Genomic DNA, 22486 nt, shown 5'->3' with positions numbered 1-22486 from the left:
TGGCTGTGCTCTGGTGTTTCTTTCAGCCTCCAAGGAATGCCAAAAGGATCGACTGGATGAGGGCTACAAGGTGGCATCGGAAACCAGTATCACCGGTATGGCCGGCGTCGGAGAAGATGACCGGCGCGTGGGCCACACGCGTTGGTTAGCACGCGCAGCCCACGCGCTAGCGCGTGGGGCTTGGGAAAAATTGGCAAAATTATTTTATAGAGGTTCATGCAAAAAGATTGGGATTTGAGATTCCCAATGTCTCGATTTCCACACCAAAGAGCCTCGTTTTGCATGAAAACGCAATATTCGGGTAAGTCTAGTATTTTTTCCTTGAAGTTCATAGCCTATAATGAATTGTTGTGAAATTAGATTTGAAAAAATAGTCCCGAGGTATTTATTGGAATTTTCGGAGAGGAAAAATGAAAGAAAATGAAGGAATTTGAGGTGATCAAGATGATGTGATTGGTGCAACTTTTGAGAGTTAGCACGAAAATTGAGGTGGGGCACGCATAACGAGGCAATGCATGCTTTTCAAGGTGTCTTAAATTTTTGGGTGAAGGTGAGTAATTTTATACTAAACATGGTTTTGTGAGTTTTCCTATCCTACATGAAATGATTGTTTATTATACATGATATTTATGAAAGATATGATTGTTTATATATGCATAATATTTATGAAAAATATGATTCATTTTGTCATATTACATGGAAAGTCGTGATAATTGCATGACACGATATTATTGTCACATTAATATTTGTGCATGGGAATGGGATGTCGCCCCCAGAGTGTAGCCGTAATTCCCCAAGGGCATTGAGGGAATAAAGTTTGGCTTATCCTGCAGAGGTTCGGGATTTGTCTAGGATTCCTAGCCTGGCTTACGGGCTAGGGAAATTACACTAAGGGCAAATGTTGTTCATGTTATTGTATCATGCATTCGTATATATATGTTTTGGACCCTCACTAGAAGTTTTATCTTCTAATGGGTTATGCCCCTGGAACATTCCACGTTCCAGTTTAAACTTGCAGTTAGGGTATGAGCAGGTTGAGATATGACGGCACGTGATGGCATGGCCGATGATTCAGCAAGCTGTCTTGGAGATATTTTAGCTGATACTTTATTGATGATTAGTCTTGTTAGAACATTACGAAATCTCCATGTATTTATATATTTCAATATTGAGGATATGATGTTAACTATGGTACGGATTTTTATGTTATAAATAAAGTGAATTGATTATGTACCATATCAGGTTTCGATTATCACTTCCACATTTTTAATGATTTGTTGGGGGTTTTGTTTGGAACTCGGTACTTAAGGTTTACGTTATGTACCGACAAAGAAAGAAAAAAATAATTTATGCATATTTGGGCTCCAGTATAGTGACACGTTCAGTAAGAGAAAAAGCGGGGTGTTACACTCTCTCTCGTCATTTTATTATTTTTATTTCTTATCGAGAACCTCAATTTGATATTAATTTTTTGGGGTAAAAAATTATATTTACATGCTAAAATAAAATAAAACAAAAAATATCACAATACTCTAATTAATCTAAAACAATTATACATAATTTTATTATTATAATAAATCAACTAGAAATAAAATACCAAACTTATCTTTAAGTGGAGGAATGTCGCACCATATGGAGGAAAAAAGTGTGCAGATGTAACCACTAAATCGAATCAAATTCTTAATTTGTCTCTAAAGAAGTGTAAAAGACAGTTAATTCATAACCTAAGCGGAATTCAATTTATTTTTGAATCACAAAAACAAATTAATTTTCAATTTATCTTTGAATTGTGGAATCAAAGTAATCTCCAAAATTTGAATTTTTGATTGAATTTTTTGTTTTTTTCTCAGTAAATATGATTTTTCAATACACAATTTTTGTAATTTTCTTATTTTTTAAGTAAATATGATTTTTATTGAATTTCTTCTAAACACTATATATATTTATGCTTTTAGTTTCAATAGTTATAATTTTACTTTGCTTTTATGATTTAAAGATAAATTGAAAATCAATTTGTTTATTTAATTCAAACATTAATTGGGTTTTGCTTAGCTTATGAACTAATTGACTTTTACACTTCTTTAAAAATAAATTGAGATTTTGCTTAGGTTTAGGGACCGACTACGTTAATGGTCATATTTTTCACTTTTTTTATTATCTATTATTTATTCTCAAAATCATCCATTGACACCACTTTCCTTAAAGGTAAGTTTAATATTTTTATTTTTAATTAATTTGTAATAGTAAAATTGTGTGTAATTGTTTAAAATTAATTGAACATTATGATCATTTTATTTGACATATAAATATAATTTTTTAATCAAAAAATAATGTCAAAAGATTTCTCAATAAAAAATAAAACTATAAAAATATTAACTCCCCAGCTGATAAATTTTGAGGGACTTAATGAAATTTATCCATAGTTTATCAATCAGTACATATTTTCCTCAAAGGAATCTTTCAATTCAAAATGTTTAGTAGTAGTTGTAGATTCTCTTTAGAATAATAAAAATAATCATACAACAGCTTATACATTTAAGACCACATTTTATTATAAATACAGTAGAAAAGTTGTGGTCTGTTTTATTATATATATGTATAATATTTTAAATAAATATTCATCAGGTGGCTATTTATAGATGTAGTTGAATTTTTACTTTTTAAAGGTAAAACTTAAATGAAGATCTTTAGTTTATATTTTGTTAATAGAGTTAGTTTTTATTTTTTGAAACAAAATATAGGGAGGGTATTTTAAAAATTCATTTTTCTTATTTAATAAATTATATTATATATTTTTTAAAATATATATATATATATTATATCATTAACTTTTGTGTACAAAAATTTCCTATCAAAATTTTCTTTTTAAGATTGTTTTTGCCTATATTACAAACTTACTCCATTCCATCCCTAATTATCTCACACATATATATATATAAATATATTTATTAATTCATTTCCGGTATTTAATCTTTTAGTTGCATCTTACATATCTTTATCTTTATTTTTAGTAGGCGTAACTCTCTAAGCTTATTAAATATGATCTTATTTGTATTTTGTCTTCTTTTTTTTTTTTATATATATTTACATATTCGCTACAATATTCTTATTTTAATTATACTCGTAGCTTGAATATATTAATAATTAACTACCTAACACTTGGAATTATATAACAAAGATTATTATATTAGTAATTTATAACATTCTAAATTATAACTGTTTGACAAAGATGATTCATTTAATTTTTGGTTCTCCTTGCAAAGTTCAAAAGCTGGAAAAATAAACAAATGGAATAATGCCAATTGAAGAAGAAAATTCATAAAGGTAATTTATTATTGAATCTCTTTATTTAAAAATAAAAAATATATATATTACAATAATTGGGCATGTATCAAACAGCCTCAGCATCCACATTATTTTTTCCATTTTTTTATAACTTAATTGTCAAAAGTCTACAAGTTGAATTGATCATAAATTTATTATCAAAGAGTTCTCAAGTTGAATTAGTTTACTGACCTAAAGACAAGGATAAGAGTGGCGATGATATATAAATAATTAGCAACCATAAGGCAAAACTAATTAATAAACTGAGAGAGATTAAGATAAAGGCAGTGAGCTCATCATGCCAATAGATTCTTTGATCCTGCCCTTCGCCGCTTCTACTTTCTAGAAAGGGTGACGACTTAAATATTATTAATGGTAACTATGATTTATAATTAAGTGCTCTTCTTTCATAAAGTAATATTTTCACACACGAGTTTATGAATTAGAATGGCTAATATCTCATAAAGTGTAACAACATTTGTCAATCAATTATTAAATAATAATTATTATTATTAAATAATTATATATATTAAAAATATGAAGACTAAAAATAATAATATTACTTATCTTCAAAAACTTATTAAGTTTTTATACGAGATGAGATGATTGTTAAGCATTCAAAAAGGGGGTGACAAAGAATTCGAGAGGAGCAATTCAAATTGAGAAATTGAAAACATTATCTATACATATTTATATACACATATATTCTGTCTGAAACGTGTCAAATACTTTTCTTAAGATCTATTCTGAAATCAAGAAGCCACATCTATATGCATACAAACAAAATAAACCACACACTTGATATGTAACACAGCCTTTCCAAGCCGAAGAAAGGGGGTGCAAATGAACACACTTCAGCCTTTCCAAGCCAAAGAAAAACACTTTCCGATCGCCGGCTGTTCCATTGTGGCCGGCAATAGTGATTTTTGCGTAATGTTAGCTTGTAAAGTGAGCGATCAAATCACATCAGCAGCTTCAGCAATTCTGTTGTCAGGCTTCAGGGTGTGCGCCGGAGTTGTAGTATATGTGTTCCGAGGCTACAATTCTTCACCTAGTAACAATAAACAATTGCAGAAAGGGAAATATATCGCTACAGTTAGGAAGATGAAAGAAAACTCAAAGAATCACACACCGAGTCTTCCCTCATGAATGAAAATTCATGTTGGAATGAAATGCATCCTACATTAAAAAGTTGAAAGTCAAGAGGCTTGAAGAAATGGAAGTTTGCCCTTACCTGCATGACTGTTAGTGTGGACAAGAGATCTTTGCAGTGTTCAAGCAGAGCGTGTTCCTTTGCAGTTGAGTTTGCAAGCTCATACACCAATGAGTTCACTTTATCTACCTGTTGATGGGAAAATACCAATGAGATCTTTGCAGTGTTCAAGTATATTCAATGGCTAGTCAGTCTCTTACTTAAAGCTAAAGAGGCAAAAGACTTAAGAGTTCAAGATAGCATCCAAGACCAGTCACAACTTCTATAAGTTTAGTAAGCTAGGACTTCAACTATTGTAATTTTTAAAAGAGCTCATCGATATCTAATGCATTCCACAGCAAAAAAAAAAAGGAATCTAACACATTCATGAAACAGAAGGACATCCAGAAAATAATGGATTCTGGATTTTTTTTCCCCCTTTATTCTTTGCTGATTTTGTTAACACCTTTCTTTCTCTTCATTCTTTTCTCCTCATTGTCCCATCAATAAATAAATAAAGATTAATGAATTTTTTATCTGGAAAGTTTGTCCTAAATGGGGGTCCAAAATTTCTATTTGCCCATTTAGGAACAACTTTCAGATACTGGATCAATAAATTAGTGTCAAGAAAATGTAAGTAAGACCCAATAGGATCGGTGTACACAATCACCATTGCATACCCACAACTTTTTGAACTACTGCTATGTGAAATACAATAGTGGGCAAAGAAAAGAATGCACCAAACTTATATAGGACGGATCATAAAGAATCAGAACCTGTCTCATCAAGTCCTGCTGCACTAACAACTTAGAGAGGTAGTATGAGACTTATCTCCTCCTCCTTATCTTATAAAAGTTTGCAGGATGTATGGATTGTGGACACTGGCGCATCTGATAACATGACAAGTTCAATAACAAGGCTTATAAACTATAAACCTTGTAAGGAGAATATTGGAATTACTGTGGCAGATGGATTAATGTGTAAGGCCGAAGGAAGAGGAGATATGGATTTTTCTGGTTTAAAATTAAAATCAATACTTTATGTTCCAGATTTGAAGTGCAACTTACGATAAGTAAGATAACTAGAGATTCTAACTGCTCCATAATTTTTTTCCGTTTCTTGCAGTTAATTTTAGGATTTATCATCAAGGAGAACGATTGACAATGCCGAGAAGCAAAATGGTCTCTACTACCTATCAAGTATTAACCCTCCTTCGACACGTAAGACACAACCTACTATTCTTTCTATTGTTTGAGATTCAAACATTAAACTTTGGCAAAGTCCTAGGTCATCCAAGTTTTTCTTATTTGAAACATTTGCATCCTTAGTTAATTCATTAATAAAGATCCTTCTTTGTTTCATTGTGAACATTGTGTTTTGGCAAAGCAACCTAGAACACATCCTCCTCCCCACCTCTATAAACCATCTACTCCCTTTCATCTTATACATAGCGATGTATGGGGTTCATATAGAGTACCTAATTTAACTGGGGGCCAATGGTTTGTTGGGTTTACCTAATGAAAGAAAAGTCTGAAGTGAATGTCATCTTCAAACAATTCTATAGATTCATTACCAATGTTTTTCAGTCTTCAATTCATATTCTACAAACAGATAATGGGAGAGAACATTTTTCTCATGAGCTAAACTAATATCTTGAAGAGTATGGTATATTCCGCCAAAGCTCTAGTGCCTACCCCCTCTTAACAAAATGGCATTGCAGAAAGAAAAAATCGTCACTTACTTGAAGTTGCAAGGGCCATTATGTTTGCAAGTAATGTACCACATTCTTTTTTGGGGGAAGCCATTCTTACTTCTGCTTATATCATTAATCGGCTTCCATAAAAAATTCTACAATATCATACTCCTATCAACAAACTGTTGTCTACATTTCCCTCCTCTAGAGTTCATAATTCCCTCTCCATTCGGGTGTTTGGCTGTAAAGTTTTTGTTCATACTATCCACTCTACTAGAGGTAAATTTGATCCTAAGGCACTTAAATGTGTCTTCCTTGGTTATTCACCTAATAAAAAAGGCTACAAGTGTTACCACTCTCCTTCAAAACGATTTTTTGTTTCTTGTGATGTTTCATTTCACGAACATCAAACCTTCTATCTAGGGGGAGCATGATAATCAAGAAGACAAACATTGGGATTCAACTATTTTTGTACCTATAGCCTTACCTGAATTGCCTCAAACCGAGCCTAATACTCCTCCACTACTCGAGTCTCAAGTCAAGGGAGAGAGTTGTATACAAACCCTAAACTAGTCTTGGCTAGGAGACCACGAGCTCCGATACAAAGTCATGAATCCGAGCCAATAGCAGGTCCTCCCATAACAAACTCTCAAGAGGAGGAGAAGACTTGATTTGAAAATAATGAAGGAGCAGAGGATGATTTGGATCTTCCAATTGCTATAAGAAAAGGGATAAGAAATTGTACTAAACATCCAATTTCGAACTATCTTATATATTCCATGTTATCAAGTGATTTCAAGACATTTTATTACGAAAGTTGATGAAATTCAAGTGCCAAAAGATATTCATAAGGCTCTCCAAGGAAAAAAGATTGTTGTTAACAAATGGGTTTTCACAGTTAAATATAGACCAGATGGCATTGTTGAAAGGTACAAAGTAAGACTTGTGGCATAAGGTTTCACTCAAACATTTGGGATTGACCACAAGGAGACATTTGCACTTGTAGTTAAATTGAACTCTAATAAAATTTTACTGTTTGTTGCTACAAATTTGGATTGGAAATTACATCAGCTATAATATATCAAGAATGCACTCTTGAATGGCACATTAGAGAAGGAGGTGTATATGAAGACTCCATCGGGATTTGAGGACCAGGAATCTATCAAGGTATGTAAACTAAAAAATCATTTGATGGCTTAAAACAATCTCCAAAGGCGTGGTTCACTCGATTTAGTATTGTAATGAAACAACTTGGCTATAATCAAAGGAAAGCGGATCATACTCTATTTATAAAAAGGGGTGAGTATGGAAAACAATCAAGCCTTATTGTTTATGTTGATGATATGATAATAACGAGAGATGATGAACTCGAAATTGAGAATCTAAAAATGAAACTGCAGGCAACTTTCAAAGTGAAAGATCCAAGAGCTCTCAAATATTTCCTAGGTATGGAAATTGCAAGAAGTAGAATACAACAACAACAACAACATATCCAGCCTTTATCCCACTATGTGGGGTCGGCTACATGAATTTTAGACTTCCATGTATTTCTGTCTTTTGTCATATCCTTATTTAGATCTATATATTTCATATCAAATTTTAATGTCTCTCCCAAAGTCTTCTTGGGTCTACCTCTACCTTTTTTTGTGACTAATTGTTCCATTTCATCAACTCTCCTCACAGGAGCGTCTCTTAGTCTCCTTCTCACATGACCAAACCATCTTAGTCTAGTCTCTCTCATCTTCTCCTCGATTGGCACTACTCCGACCTTATTACGAATAACTTCATTTCTAATTTTATCCTTTCTTGTATGTCCGCACATCCATCTTAACATCCTCATTTCCGCTACACTCGTCTTTTGTTCATGCTGGTATTTGACTGCCCAACATTTTGAGCCATACAGCAAGACTGGTCTTATAACTGTCCTATAAAATTTTCCTTTCAATTTTAATGGGATTTTACCATCACATAACACTCCCGATGCATTTCTCCATTTTAGCCAACCTGCCTTAATTCTATGTGCGACATCCTCGTGGATTTCTCCATCTTTTTGAATCACTGATCCCAAATATCGAAAATGGTCTTTTCTTTGTAAGATTTGGTCTTCTAATTTTATTATAACATCATCCACTCTTGCATTTTTACTAAATTTGCATTCCATATATTATGTTTTCTTTCTACTTAATTTAAATCCCTTAGATTCTAAATTGTTTCTCCACAACTCAAGCTTAGTGTTCACTCATTCTTTTGTTTCATCCACCAACACTATGTCGTCTGCAAATAGCATACACCATGGCACATCTGTCTGAATATCTTTAGTGAGTTCATCAATTACTAGGGCCAATAAGTATGGGCTTAGTGCAGAACCTTGATGCAGTCCTATTGTAGTTGTAAATGGTTCAGTATCCCCTCCGCATGTTCTGACCCTTGTCTCTACACCATGATACATGTCCTTAAGGGCTTGTATATAGGCTATTTTGACTCATTTCTTCTCTAAAACCCTCCATAATACTTCTCTAGGGACCCTATCATAGGCCTTTTCTAGATCTATAAACACCATATATAGGTCCTTCTGATGATCTCGATACCTTTCCATTAGATGCCTCAGTAAATATATAGCTTCCATTGTTGACCTATCAGGCATGAAACCAAACTGATTTTCTGACACCTTTGTTTCCTTTCTGAGCCTCTGCTCTATTACTCTCTCCCAGAGTTTCATGGTATGACTCATTAACTTAATTCCTCTATAATTTTCACAATTTTGAACATCTCCTTTGTTCTTATATATAGGAACCAAAGTACTCTTCCTCCACTCATCTGGCATCTTTTTTGATTTAAGGATGGCGTTAAATAGTTGCGTTAGCCAGGAGATGCCCTCTTCTCCCATGCATTTCCATGCTTCTATTGGTATATTATCTGGTCCCACTGCCTTATGATTTTTCATCTTTTTTAATGCTTGCCTTATTTCATTTGAACTTATGCGTCGATAGAATGTGTAGCTCACATTCCTTTCGGAGTTACTAAGATGTCCCAACCTAACTCTTGTGTCACCACCATCATTGAATAATTTTGTGAAATACTCATTCCATCTCTCCTTAATCGCTCCCTCATTTACTAAAACATTTTGATTGTCATCTTTTATGCATTTCACTTGATTTAAATCTCGTGTTTTTCTTTCTCTTGCTTTAGCTAATTTATATATATCCCTTTCTCCATCTTTTGTATCAAGTCGTTTATATAGATTCTCATATGCTTTTGACCTTGCTTCACTAACAGCTCTTTTTGCTGCCTTTTTTTGCTTCTTTATAATTTTTTTGATTTTCTTCATTGTTGCATTGATATACCGCCTTATAGCAAGTTTTCTTATTTTTAATTTTCAATTGTACCTCTTCATTCCACCACCAAGACTCCTTAAGGTTAGGTGCTCTACCATTTGTCTCTCCAAGGACTACCTTTGCCGTGCTTCTCAGAGCATTAGCCATTTCTTTCCACATTTGGTTTGTCTGTCTTTCTCCATTCCATTCCCTTCTACCCCTTAATTTTTCTTTGAAGATTAGTTGTTTCTCCCCTTTTAAATTCCACCATCTGATTCTTGGATTTTGTTTTATGTGATTTTTTCTCTTCCAATTTCTTACTTGGACGTCAAGTACTAGAAGTCTATGTTGAGTAGTCAAACACTCTCCCGGTATCACCTTACAATCCCTACAACATAACCGATCCTCTTGTCTCATGAGGAAGTAATCTATTTAGGTGCTTGAGGTGATATTTTTATATGTGATTAAGTGTTCGTCCCGTTTTTTGAACCTAGTATTGGTTATAATGAGCCCATATGCCATAGCAAAATCTAGGATAGATTTACCCTCATTATTAATTTCCCCGAATCCATACCCTCCATGTACCTCTCTATATCCGTTTCCATCTCTACCCACGTGCCCATTTAAGTCACCTCCTATAATCACTTTCTCTCCTCTTGGTATCATTTGAATGAGTCCCTCTAGGTCCTGCCAGAATTTTGCTTTTATCTCATCACCTAACCCCGCTTGTGGTGCATATGTACTAAAGATATTCATAGTCATTCTTCCTAGACTAATCTTCACCATAATAATCCTATCCCCTATTCTCTTTACATCCACTACCTCATCTATTAAGCTTTTATCCATAATAATCCCCACTCCATTTTTCGCTCGATCAGTTCCTGTGTACCATATTTTATATCCAGCTTCTGATAAAGTTTTTGCTTTTTTCCCTACCCATCTCGTCTCTTGAAGGCACATAATATTAATTTTTCTCCTAATCATCACATCCACCACTTCCATAGCTTTGCCTGTTAATGTTCCTATGTTCCATGACCCAATCCTTAATCTATGATTTTGTTTTTGGCCTTGACTTTGGATTTGATTTTGTTTTTGGCCTTGACTTTGAATTTGATTTTGTTTTTGGTTTTGGTTTTGGTTTTGATTTTGATTTTGGTTTTGATTTTGTACTAGCTTCTTTACCCACATCCGTCCAAGCAAATGCGGGAACCCTTGCTCATTTATCACTACATCCGGGCGCTGATGCAGCGGCCCTAGCTCACTTGTCACTACATGAGGGCAGTGTAGCGCGTCGCTATGAAGGGTTACGCCCACGCCCAAACGATTTTTCATAATTTGTCTAGAGTTCATGTTTTGGATCCGACTAAGTTTTACGTTGGCTGTCGGTTACCTAACACAACCCTCCTCCTTTATCCGGGCTTGGGAAATAGGTACACCTTGGATTTACTTAAAGAAATAGGTAAGATTGGATGTAGACTAGCTGGAACACCCTTAGAACGAAATTGGAAGCAAAAAGTATTGGAGGAAGATCCACCAATGGATCGGAATAGATATCAACATCTAGTAGGCAAACTAATCTATTTGTCTCTAACTAGGCTTGACATTGCTTTCAATGTGAGTATTATTAGTTAGTTTATGCATGCTCCCACTAAAAGACACTGGATGCAGTGAATCAGATTTTGAGATATCTCAAGGGAAGTCTAGGTAAAGGGTTTCCATTCAAGAAAACCATGGACAGAAATATAGTTGGTTCCTTAGATGCATATTGGGTAGTAGCTATTGAAGATAGCAAGTTTACAACTGGATATTGTACAAAGGTTTGGGGAAATCTGGTTACTTGGAGAAGTAAAAGTAATATGTTGTAGCTTGCAGCAGTGTAGAAGCTAAGAGCCATAGCGCAAGGAATTCGTGAGCTTATTTGGATCCAGAGGTTGATTTCTGATTTAAATCTACCTTTAACTGTTCCTATGCAGCTGTTTAGTGATAGTAAAATTAGTGATAAATATAATCCACAACCCAGTTCAAATTATAGGATGAAGCATGTGAGAATTGATAGAAATTTTATTAAGTCTGAAATAGAAAGTGGGGCTGTCACTCTTTCCTCGTATCTCTACTAAGTCTTAAGAAGCATGTGTTCTTACAAAGGCTTTGGCTAAACCAGAATTTGATCTATGTGTGAGCAAACTGAATGATTGACATCTATTCACCAGCTTGAAGGTGAGAGTTGGAAAGATTAAAATAGATGATCGGGTTTATCTTTTATGGCCAAGGATAAGGAGATAAAAGAGATTAAGAGAAATTCAAGGAGATAAAGTGAGGATAAGGAGATAAAACAGTATGAAGAAGATAGCCCCAACAACTCTATCAAATTTCTCAATTTAAACTTGTAAATCTATTCCTATAGTTTAGGAGATAATTGTTCCTATCTTTCTGGAGATATTTTGTGCTGTATTGTGTATAAAAATATATCTCATTGTCACAGAAATAAAATATAGCTTCTATTCAATCAACTAATCTCCCTTTGATACTCGAGTAAGCTTAGTTTACAGTTTCTTGTCATTTGTTCAGTAAGCTTCTGACGGATGACAAAATTTGTAAAAATATTCTGTACAATCAGGTTTCTGAAGATAACTAGATCCAAACCAAGTACATAACATGAAGGTAGATTAATAATGATCTGAACCACTAGACTAGAGAGAGAAACAAGAGAGCTTTAGATCAGAGTTGGCTCCGATACCATGTTACCAAAAAGATATCTCAAAATATGAGAACCATCAGAATCTTTCTTTGAATTCTCTTTTGTATCAACCAAGAAATCTGAACTTTGTACAATGACTAAAACTGAAAACAACTACTATTTATAAACTAAAATAATCTAAAACTAAATCTAATTAGGATTCCACAAGTATTTATAATTATGATAATTATGCAATACTAGTTAGATTTAGTTTTAGATTATTTTAGTCTATAAATAGGAGTGGTTTTCAATATTAATACAAGAAAATATTCAGTTTTAGATCATGGAGTTTCTCATATTTTATGAGGTGCGTTTTTCTCAACAAGAGTAAATTTCTTAGAATTGTTTGATTGTTTTAAAAAAATGAGAATAAAATTTATAAAGATTTCTAGAAAAATCTTTGGTTACTATGGAAAAGGGTTTATACATTTTTTTCTCCTTTTCTTCTCATTTCAATTTGTGTCAAATGCTATATACAAAAATAGTGTAAGCCCCCACGGGCATGGTGTAGTGGTAAAACACCTGGAGTTTCACATGGAGTATCGGGGTTCGAATCAGTACGGTGATTTGGAAGGCAAAATTATTGTTAGAAGGTAGCATTTAGCTGTAAGGCAATAGTAAGGTTGGAAGGCAAGTCCCGCATGGACTGCACCAAATGTCCAGCTTTGAGTGTGTATAGACTGTGTTTGTCTCCGGATTTACCTGGGAGGTGTCTCCGGAATTACCTGGGAGGTGCATCAGGGGGGAAGGTCACTCGCCCCTGAGGATTAATTGGACAAAGCTCAGACACCCCAGGTGAATTAAAAAAAAAAAAATAGTGTAAGAATTAGAGATAGAGAGGAAAATAAGAATATCAAGACTAAGGGCAATGGCTATGAATTAGTAATGAATGCATTTGGTGGCATGAACAGGAGGGCAGAACAAAAAACTCTAAGGCCATATGTTGTGAATCTCCACAAGCAAGGATCAAATTCCAAGACTCATAGGGCTCAAAACTCAATACTTAACAACTGTGAAAAAATCATAGCAATCCTCATAAAAAAAAGAACTAGAAGAGGTTTTGTCACCACAAATCTCTCTCCAAGAGCAAAAGATAGGTAGAAAATAGACTCTTAAACTAGCCAAAGAGTTCACTTAGTGCAAAGTAATCCAAGAGCAACCATAATATAAGCTATGGGAATACCTTAAGGCTGAGGGGAAAACTTACTGTTAAGTATTACTAGAAACTAAAATTTTCACACTTACAAAATGTAAAAATATGCGACCAAATTGCAGGGCAGCTATATATTTAATTTCATTTTTTCCCTTGGACTGCATAACAACCTCTCACAACCAGCATCCCTGGTTGGACATCTGATCTAGTAACCGTCGCTTTGGTTTGTGGCACTATTTAATATTATTTGTTGTTGCTTTGCTTTCATTTTCAGGAATATGTGTTTTACCCTAATCATGAAGATATAAGCTGTAGATGAAAAATTGTGAAATCCATGCTAGAATTTATTAACATAATAAAGTGGGTATCAAATGGGAATTTCGCCTCAGTACTCTCACCTAGAGAACCAGTTTAAAAACTTTCTATTCAGAGACAAACAATTCATTACAATTTATTAACAATTTGTTGGAAAAAGTACAGGCATGAGAGGGTAATGGCTGATACATGGAAGGCAGTTATAAAAGATAAAACTCTGCAGAATGATCAGGGTAATGGTTCTGCAGCACTATAATATCCAGTAATAGAACCTGAATGGTTTTTACTGTCCTTCAGATTAACCTTGTCCCAAGAGTCTACTCCTACTGGGACCGGAATAAGGACTTCCTCTCTAAATCAATATGTCCTATTGGGACTAGATATATGTTGGTAGTGACGTCTCAAGGCAAGCCACAAAACCACAACTCTAATTAACCTTGTCCCCAAGGTAAATTAGGTCTACTCCAAATGGGACTGGAACAAGAACTTTCTTTCTAAATCAAGTTGTCCTATTGGCACTAGATATCTGTTGCAGCGACATGCCAATTATTTTCATTCATCGCTATTTCATGAAACTTTTTCCATATGAAGATGGTGAGTGTTGAAGCTTTATCTCATCTTTCCCCTGCTAGAGACTTGTGTCAAGAAGGGTATCTGGTGTAAAATTTTGCCACATTCTTCTTTTGCATGAATTTGTATTATCAATATGACTTTTAGAAGTCAATTGCCATTATGAGTATCTGCCACCGAGAGGCTAACTTTGTTAGGATAAGTTGCATTTGATAATGATGATAATCTGTTGCATTGGCATGACAAGGCGAGCCACCAAGCCACAAGTGATCTAATGTACCATAACAGAACCCAAATGGTTTTATCTATACTTTAGATAACCTTGTCTCCTAGAGTCTACTCCCAATGGGACTGAAGCCAGGGACTTTGTACTCTCCAAATCAAGTGATCCCATTGGTACTTGATTGCCATTGCAGTGACGTCCCAAGCAAAGCTATCAAACCACAAGTGCTCAAGATTCCCAGTTCCTTAGCAACCTGAGATATCCAGACATCTGCACAATCTGCCTCTACAAGCAACTATCTCATCACGCCTCTCTGTTTCCCAAGCTAAAGGTTCAGCCAGTTGTGTACCAAGCTAAAAGACCGTCTCCACCAGCATTTCTGCAATCCAATTTGGATGTAGCTCAAAATCTATATTTATATACCAGAGTAGTAATGGTTGGTCAACATGCCCTGGTGTTAGTCTGACTTGTCAGACCATGTTTGGACCTATTACAGGCTGAGAATAAGATAGTCTGATCATACCCCTAGATATATTAATTTAAGTTGGACCTTTCCCCATTCCAATTCCCAATGGAAGCAATCATTTTGGCCTAACTACTATTGCTGCACATCTTCTGCAGAGTCTTCTAATCCAACAGGTCTAAGTAACCATACAATATCTCACTGTAAAAGTGAAACAACATTGGTTCATGCTGTGAACCAAAACATATAGTTAGCTACTTAGCTCTATAAATTTATGAGAAGCTATTACCACCCTACGCATCATATTCCAGTTGTATATGTTGTGTCCAAGCTAAAAATATAACTAAACAGAACCAGATCACTAACAAAACATATTCGAAGTTTAACTCATCCACAACAAACGGAGAAGAAAAATCTAAAGATTGGAATACCTTTGTCAACAAAGAGAATATCGAAGATCCCATTCCCTGCATCACATCAACTGCTGAACAAATGGCATCTTTTAGATTTTGAATGTCCACCTGTCATGAACCAAGAAAGACAATGGTTTGTCAATGCCCTGTAAATGCCATATCATTCATGCACTTGAGTAATTCAGCGACTCTCATTCAAGATAGAAGGAAGAAGCACATACCCTTGCGCCACCAACAACAGGAAGCCGAAGAGTGCTGGCTTCCAAAGCTTCAATAGCCTCTGACAAAGAGCCTAAGTGATCCTGGTCAATAAGATCCCAATCATCCAAATATGGAATCTGCATTCAGCAAATATGATTAGATTCAAAACAAAGGGCTTCCAGATGTCTAAAACCAACAAAGCCCACTAATGACTCATGAATAATTGAACATCTCAAGATCTGTAACCTTTAACAAAAAGTAGATTTTTGATAAACTAGATGCAATCAGAACTCTAAAAAACACAAAAGACCATCATAGAGTGTTCATGCTGCTCACACAACAGAAAACAACCCTGGTAGCAGCATGACTGGTGATGATGAAGCTATCTCCTAAATGATTTCCCAATTATCCATATTTTGGCTCTTCAAAATGAGATACCAGAGGGGCAAAATCAAGCCTCAAAGTTGACTTCTTTAGAAGAGAGTGAGTAATAATGGTGTTTTGCAGGTGCAAATTTACATTACCAGATTGATTTGGATATTCTTCCTAGCTTATCAAGCAAAACCAGCATTCAATAGAAAGTATTGAGTTGAATTCTTAAGATGCTTGTGAGTAAAAAAGGTGGTTTACATGTGCACGTAAAAAGCATGAACTACATAATGGTACGAAAAACATAAAGATGGTGTGATACAACGTAAATGCAAAACAAAGTGCCAGGTGTGAATGTGTGGTTTGCTGAATGATGAGATATTTATTTATGTAGGTGGGTATTAATTTGACAAAGAAAATACAAAAAAAAAAAAAAAAAATCACTGAGAACACTTGATAAAAATAACAGTAACCAAACTGGAAGATAAGAACTATTTATTGTTCAAGATGATAGTGCCAAAAATAACAGATGTAGAAAGAAGTGATGAGATTTATGAAAAGATCAAGCTTCTCAGAGAGATAGATAGAGAGAGGAAGAGATTTTATGAAGATGTCAAACTGGAAGGTGAATTTGTTAGGACATAACTTGTAATGCACAAGAATTAACTTTACAAAATCAAGGTAACAAACATGCAGGTGTAGAACAAACAAAAAAACTAAAATTAAAAAATGCTATTACTAATACAATCTTTTTAATATCTGATTCACATTGTAGTTTCTTTCCTTTTCTTATCCACTATGGACTTAAATAAAATGCATAAAGATATTTAAAGGCTTAGCAGTGAGTACCTATATAAGTGTGAATCAGAAAACCTTATCTTATGTTTTCAAACAACAACAACATATCCAGCCTTTATCTCATGTTTTCAAAATTAGACTAATTTGCATATAGAGTAATTTTGGTTTAAGTTAGATTCAAAGATATCTCCTGTTATTTCAATTTGGCATCAGAAGTCCCTATGGTTTATTTTCTTTTCTATCAGCACCATTTGGTAAGTGGAAGATAATAGCATTGTACCAAATTATATTATTTTGGCATCACCATCTACATCCACATGCCATATCTATGCCAAAACAATGTAATTTGAATAAGTCTACTACTGATGTTAGCCTCCAGCTTAACAAGAGGTGCTACTTGGAAAAAGAAAAACATAGGCAACTATAATGCCAAATTGAAACTAGAAGAGGTGTCTTTGAGATTGAGGATCACTCAGAGCGTCTATCTGAAATTTACTCTTAAAACTAATTCTAGGAGCGGGCCACAGGAAAAGCATCACATGCACATGACAGTAATCGGTTATAGACACTTGTCAACAAAACAAAAATTTCCAAGATCAAGTTCAACAAATTGCTAAAAAGAATATGAGTAGTAGTAATAGAACATGAATTTTGAAGGTAAAAAAAAAAAATAAAGAAACTACAAAAAGTTAAGCAGAAAAAGGAAAAAAGGGAAAATTGCAATAACCACCCCTAAGGTTTGACATAATAGAAAGAACCATCCCTCACCTTTCAGAAATAGCAATAACCTCCCCTTTTGATAAAGAAAAGGACAAAATAATCATTTTACCCTTCATTCTCTCTCTTTTTTCCTCTCTTTCTCTCTCCTTTTATTTTACAAAAAAAAAAAAAACCAATAGTCATTAGCAATTGGTGACCATTACGTATTTGGGTTCGATCATGAACCTAGATGGTGTTTGATCTAGGTTTTTTATTGAAACTAGATCTAGGTTCGATGAGAAGAAAGAAAGAGGAAAGAGATGAACCCAAACCAAATCTGTGTTCATTTGTGCGATGAACCAAGACGCTTGGGTTTATTTGGTCTTTGTTCATCATGTAAGGAAGAGAGAAAAGAACAATGTTGCCCTCACGGGCATGGTTCAGCGGTAAAGCAGGAGGAGGTTAACAAGAGCATCGGAGGTTCGAATCCTTGTGGAGGCGTAGTCTTGGTGTGCTATGTCGCCTCTTAGGGGGGTTCCATCTGCATGACGTAAAGGAGGGTCCATAGGGAGGGCAGCCGTTTCCTGAAAGTCTACTTCGAGTGTGTATAGGCTGGGTCCGCATCCGGATTTACCTAGGGGTGCATTAGGGAAAAATGTTGCCACCCCTGGGGACTAGTTGGGCGTAAGTCTAGATACCCCAGGTTAAAAAAAAGAAAAAAGAACAGTGTTGTTGTCATCGCCGCTGGTCGAGAGAGAATTAAGGAGAAAGCCTTTAAATAGGTATTTTGGCCATTTTTTAATGTTTAACTAGGGGTTAACTAATGGCAAAGGGAAAATTGTAATATAGCATTAAACCTTAGGGGTACTCACTATATTTTCTCAAACATCAGGAGTAGTTCTTACAATTATCCTAAACCTTAGGGTTACTACATGTAATTTTCCCCAAAAAAGAAAATAAAAAACTTTAAAAGTTAAACCATGAAAGAAAAGTAATTCAGTGCATTAATGATCTTACTTGTCCCTTAAGAATGGAATATAGTAATTCAGTGCATTAATGATCTTACTTGTCCCTTCAGAATGGAATATAGCTTCAAATTTTTCTGCAGCAACTGTAGCTCTGCTCTTTTGGCTTTAACGGAATGCCGCAATTTCAAAGTAGACACCCAGGCATTATATAGGCTTTCCTGGTACAGATAAGAATATTCAGAAAAAAATCCTTCCAGTACCTCATTATGCTAGGTGAGAGAAAAAACAGATTAGTGAGAAGGTCACCTGACTTCACTACACTACCCTTTCACCTGCAACCTTATTTAGATTTGATAGAGTCCACTTATGTTTTCTTGTTCTGGTGAACTTGGACAAAGAATACTAAATGCATGTCTGGAAGAAAACATTGGCTATTCACATGCTAATAGCATCAGATAATCAACAATACCAAAAGGAGTGCTTCGTGATCATATGGCTTATACAGACCCACAACATTTCTTAGGCCCACAACTATTAAACTGAAATCATATGGCTTATACAGACCCTCCTGAATGGGCATTACATTGGCATTCCCAATCAGAACGAAGAACAAAATTTTATTTTCCTACTTTATCTATCATGTGATATGACACTTCTTCAGCAAAAAGAAAATGACATTTCATACTTCCCTTTTGTAACTGCAAATATATCCATAAAGAGATTGAATTTTCATTCCTTACACACAAGAATATACCTATGTTTTTAAGCATAAATAAAGCCATATTTCAAAATTCTAATTCATTTACATCATAGGCAAGCATAACAGCCAAGCTCATTACAACTCATATGTGTTACATGAGAATGGGCCAAAACTAGTCTAGATCCATATATTTACAAATTTTGCATTACTTCATATCAATTAACTTAAAAGATTAGGGGACAAAGATCTTTCAAATTTCTACTTGTATTTCATTCTCTTTTATTTTGTATGCAACTTGACTTGAAAGCTTTATAATGACATTGGCCAATTTTTCAGTTCATACTTTTTATAAGAAACCAACTTTGATTAAAGTAAGAAAAAGGTTAAACGAATACAAACAAAAGTGAAAAAAATGAATCTCTTAAAAACATGAATCAATTTCACTCGTGTAATATCTGTTAGATTACAATGTAAGAACAGAGCATTGAACCAAAGTTGTCTACTTTCTACAAGTAGTGATCAGCCAACGTTAAATGAGATGAATGCAATCAAAGTTGTCTACTTCCATATGTCCTAAAGACCAGAAAATAATGTGCCCATCAACCCATCCAACTTTAAAAATTATTATCTTCAAGGTTTAATGAGGTTTTAAGGATTGCAAGGAAATGAACAACAAAATAGTTGGCCTTCCATCTATGGAAATCTCTCATGATTGTACAACTATCAGCAACTTTCTACAAGTAGTGATCAGCCAAGTGTTTGTATACTGCACTTTGGATCAAAATTGGCAGCTAAGAGGAAATTCCATTTTATATGATTCTAGAGTGTTCAACAGTGAAAAGTTTTATCAGAAAGATATTCAAGTCTAAGCAAGCTTGACCACTAGATTTGACTTGATTCGGAAGTCCAAAGGAGCAACAGAGATTAAATTCCATGGTCCCAAATAACAATTAAAACAAGATGCTTTCAGTTATAAATGAAATTGCTGGACCAACATCACAACAGCATAAATAAAATTGCTGTGGTACAAATGAAGTCCAGACGTAATGAATGGGATTCAAAGAGCTGTACCTCTGCAGTCACTTTCTGGACCAACATTGCAGAATCTGCTCTAGCATTTATAAATCGCCATTGCAAGTGACGGTTATACAGCAGCCTCAGCAGGTGTGCATCAAAAACCCGGTTTTCTCCAACCCTCCCTCTCCTCAAATCAGCAGAAAAGCTGAGAATCGATGGAGTGTCCCACAATTCATTACTCACCTTGCTTGCTACACCATTCCTGATTCGAGATGGACTTGGAATAGTCCCTGATGGAGAAGAAGCCGAATTTATTGCAATCTTGCTAGGTGATGGCGAACGGGCAGCCCCACGAACAGGGGAAGGTAATCCCCTGCAGCTCAATGCATTGAATTTTGGTGGAGCCACTGTTTTCAGTCCATTGTTCTTCGACATGGGAGAAACTGGTTCTGGAACTTGCCGGAGCTGGTGAGTACTCTCTTGCAAGAACCTCGCCGGAACCATGATCCCCCGTGGGCCTCCACGCACCCGAGAAACATTCCCACGTTCTTGTACCGCTCCAGAATCAGAATTTGCATCAACAGCATGGTAAACAGATTTATCAATCTCCGTGTTGGTCGAGTTCCCTTTCAATCTACTTCTTTCGCTAATCATGGATTGCTGCAAAGCCCTAACTACAGCTCCAGTCCCGGATCCACCCAATTTCTGCCTATCACCAGTACAATCCAGACTCCTCGTGAGAGAATTCACATCCCGCGATCTTCCAGGCCACCGACGTTGATCAACAAGCTTCGAATTCTCCGTCGCATCCCTCGCCGGCGTCGCTTTCCTCCTCTCCGTCGCCGGCTTCTCCTTGCTCATGGGAAGCGAAAACGACCCTCCCTGAAATGAAACCGACAAACTCCTCGTCGAACCAACCAACATCTTCGCGGCGGTCGAAATTTCACTGGAATTCCCCAGATTACTCGGCCTCGGAGTCCCCAGCCGCCGCCGCTCTGTCGACTGCGACCGCTTGATCGCCGCGGAGGCCGGCGAAGCCTGAGTAGGCGACATCGCAGCAGCCGTTCGAGAAGCGATGGGCGTCTGGTAGCGAGAGATGACTTCTCTGGATTTGGCCCTCCGATTGCCAACTACGCCATTTTCGCCGCCAGAAGACAACAATGGAGGCCTTTTGGAGCTGGTAATGTGAGCCCCACATTTCGATGAAACCACCATTATAGCTCACTTCACTCTCATCTCACCGCCTCAAAACCCTAACATACAGACACAAGCAGCAGCAGCAGTAGTAGTAGTAGAAGGAGAAGTAATAGAGAGAGAGAGAGAGAGAGGGAGAGAGAATAGAAGGCCGGAAATATGACCGTTATTACGGGGAGAATTACGAGCATAACGGTCGAGGCGCGTTCACTGTGATTGTCTACTCTCTGGGTCGAGTGAGGAAAGAGCGGCACTCGCGATTTTGTGGGGTTGAGTGAGGGGTAGTTCGGGAATGAAAAGTCGGGGCGTTGGGTGAAAAATTACGTGCTCTGACACGTGGAAGCGAGTCCGCGAGAGTTAATGCGCACGCAACCATGCCTCTTACGGAAAGGCGATTAAGACCCGTTGAGAAGCATTTCCCTCGCTCCCTTCTCTTCTCTTCTGAGAAAGTGGGAGAACCTTCCCATTCACGTTTCGTTGCGGACAACTAATTTCAAATTATACTTATAATAATTAAATGGAGAAATAGGGCGGGGATAGGGAACTGAAGTAAGTATCCAATCACCAACTACTAATTGGTTAATGACTTGCTAAGATAAAGCAACGTCAACTAAACAAAACTTTAAATGCCCCAAAAAAATAAAACTCGTATAAACTGATGATTGTAATTCCTTTGTCATATTATTTTTATAATAATAATAATACTAGTTCTTTATAAAAGTTAAAATGAAAATATCAGTTTGGAAGCAAAAATCAAGATGGAAGGTAAGTAAAAGGCAATCAACTTTGTCTTTGATCCAACTGCAAGAAGTGAAAAGGATTGGCTGGCTGGCAGGCAAAGGCCTTTGAGTTTTGTTAACTCTAAAATCTCTTTAAGTTAATCTTAAGCCACGCACAAATCACTTTCTCTACGCAAAACAAAACCACCCCCCAACCCCTTCCCACCACCAACCCCAATTCCTCCAACAACTCTCATTTTAATTTACGAGATGTTTAATTTTGGATGTGTTCTTAAGTGCACAGCTTTCTACTTGAATAATATATATATTTACATATACATATAACAGCATTGCAAAATCAACACCCTTTTTCTAGTCCAAAAGCAACCACCACACCACAGTTCCCTGAATGAGCATATTAGCA

The 22486-nt window shown here is 35.7% G+C and overlaps 1 protein-coding gene across 1 annotated transcript; it reads right to left on the bottom strand.

The window, feature by feature from the left end:
- Window positions 1-3953: 3953 nt before the first annotated feature.
- LOC127800709 (QWRF motif-containing protein 2-like) lies at window positions 3954-21587 on the bottom strand. Its single transcript, XM_052335486.1, has 6 exons — window positions 20204-21587; window positions 18531-18650; window positions 15619-15735; window positions 15416-15505; window positions 4559-4666; window positions 3954-4375 (listed from the first exon to the last, which is right to left on the bottom strand). Exons 1-6 carry the CDS (start codon window positions 21362-21364, stop codon window positions 4322-4324), a joined length of 1650 nt encoding a protein of 549 aa, XP_052191446.1. The 5' UTR covers window positions 21365-21587; the 3' UTR covers window positions 3954-4321.
- Window positions 21588-22486: the final 899 nt, after the last annotated feature.

The sequence above is a fragment of the Diospyros lotus genome, chromosome 4 (assembly GCF_014633365.1).
Source record: "Diospyros lotus cultivar Yz01 chromosome 4, ASM1463336v1, whole genome shotgun sequence".
Taxonomy (NCBI): domain Eukaryota; kingdom Viridiplantae; phylum Streptophyta; class Magnoliopsida; order Ericales; family Ebenaceae; genus Diospyros; species Diospyros lotus.
The sequence above is the reverse complement of the archived record's forward strand: the minus strand, read 5'-3'. Positions and strand labels throughout refer to the sequence as shown.

Bases quoted from the DNA above. Each gene is read 5' to 3' on its own strand.
- LOC127800709 (XM_052335486.1), bottom strand. From the start codon at position 21,364: ATGGTGGTTTCATCGAAATGTGGGGCTCACATTACCAGCTCCAAAAGG. The intron at 18,651-20,203 runs GTACAGCTCTTT...TATCTGTACCAG, and splicing joins TCCAGAAAGTGACTGCAGAG to GAAAGCCTATATAATGCCTG. The intron at 15,736-18,530 runs GTAAGATCATTA...TGCTGAATGCAG, and splicing joins ATTCCATTCTGAAGGGACAA to ATTCCATATTTGGATGATTG.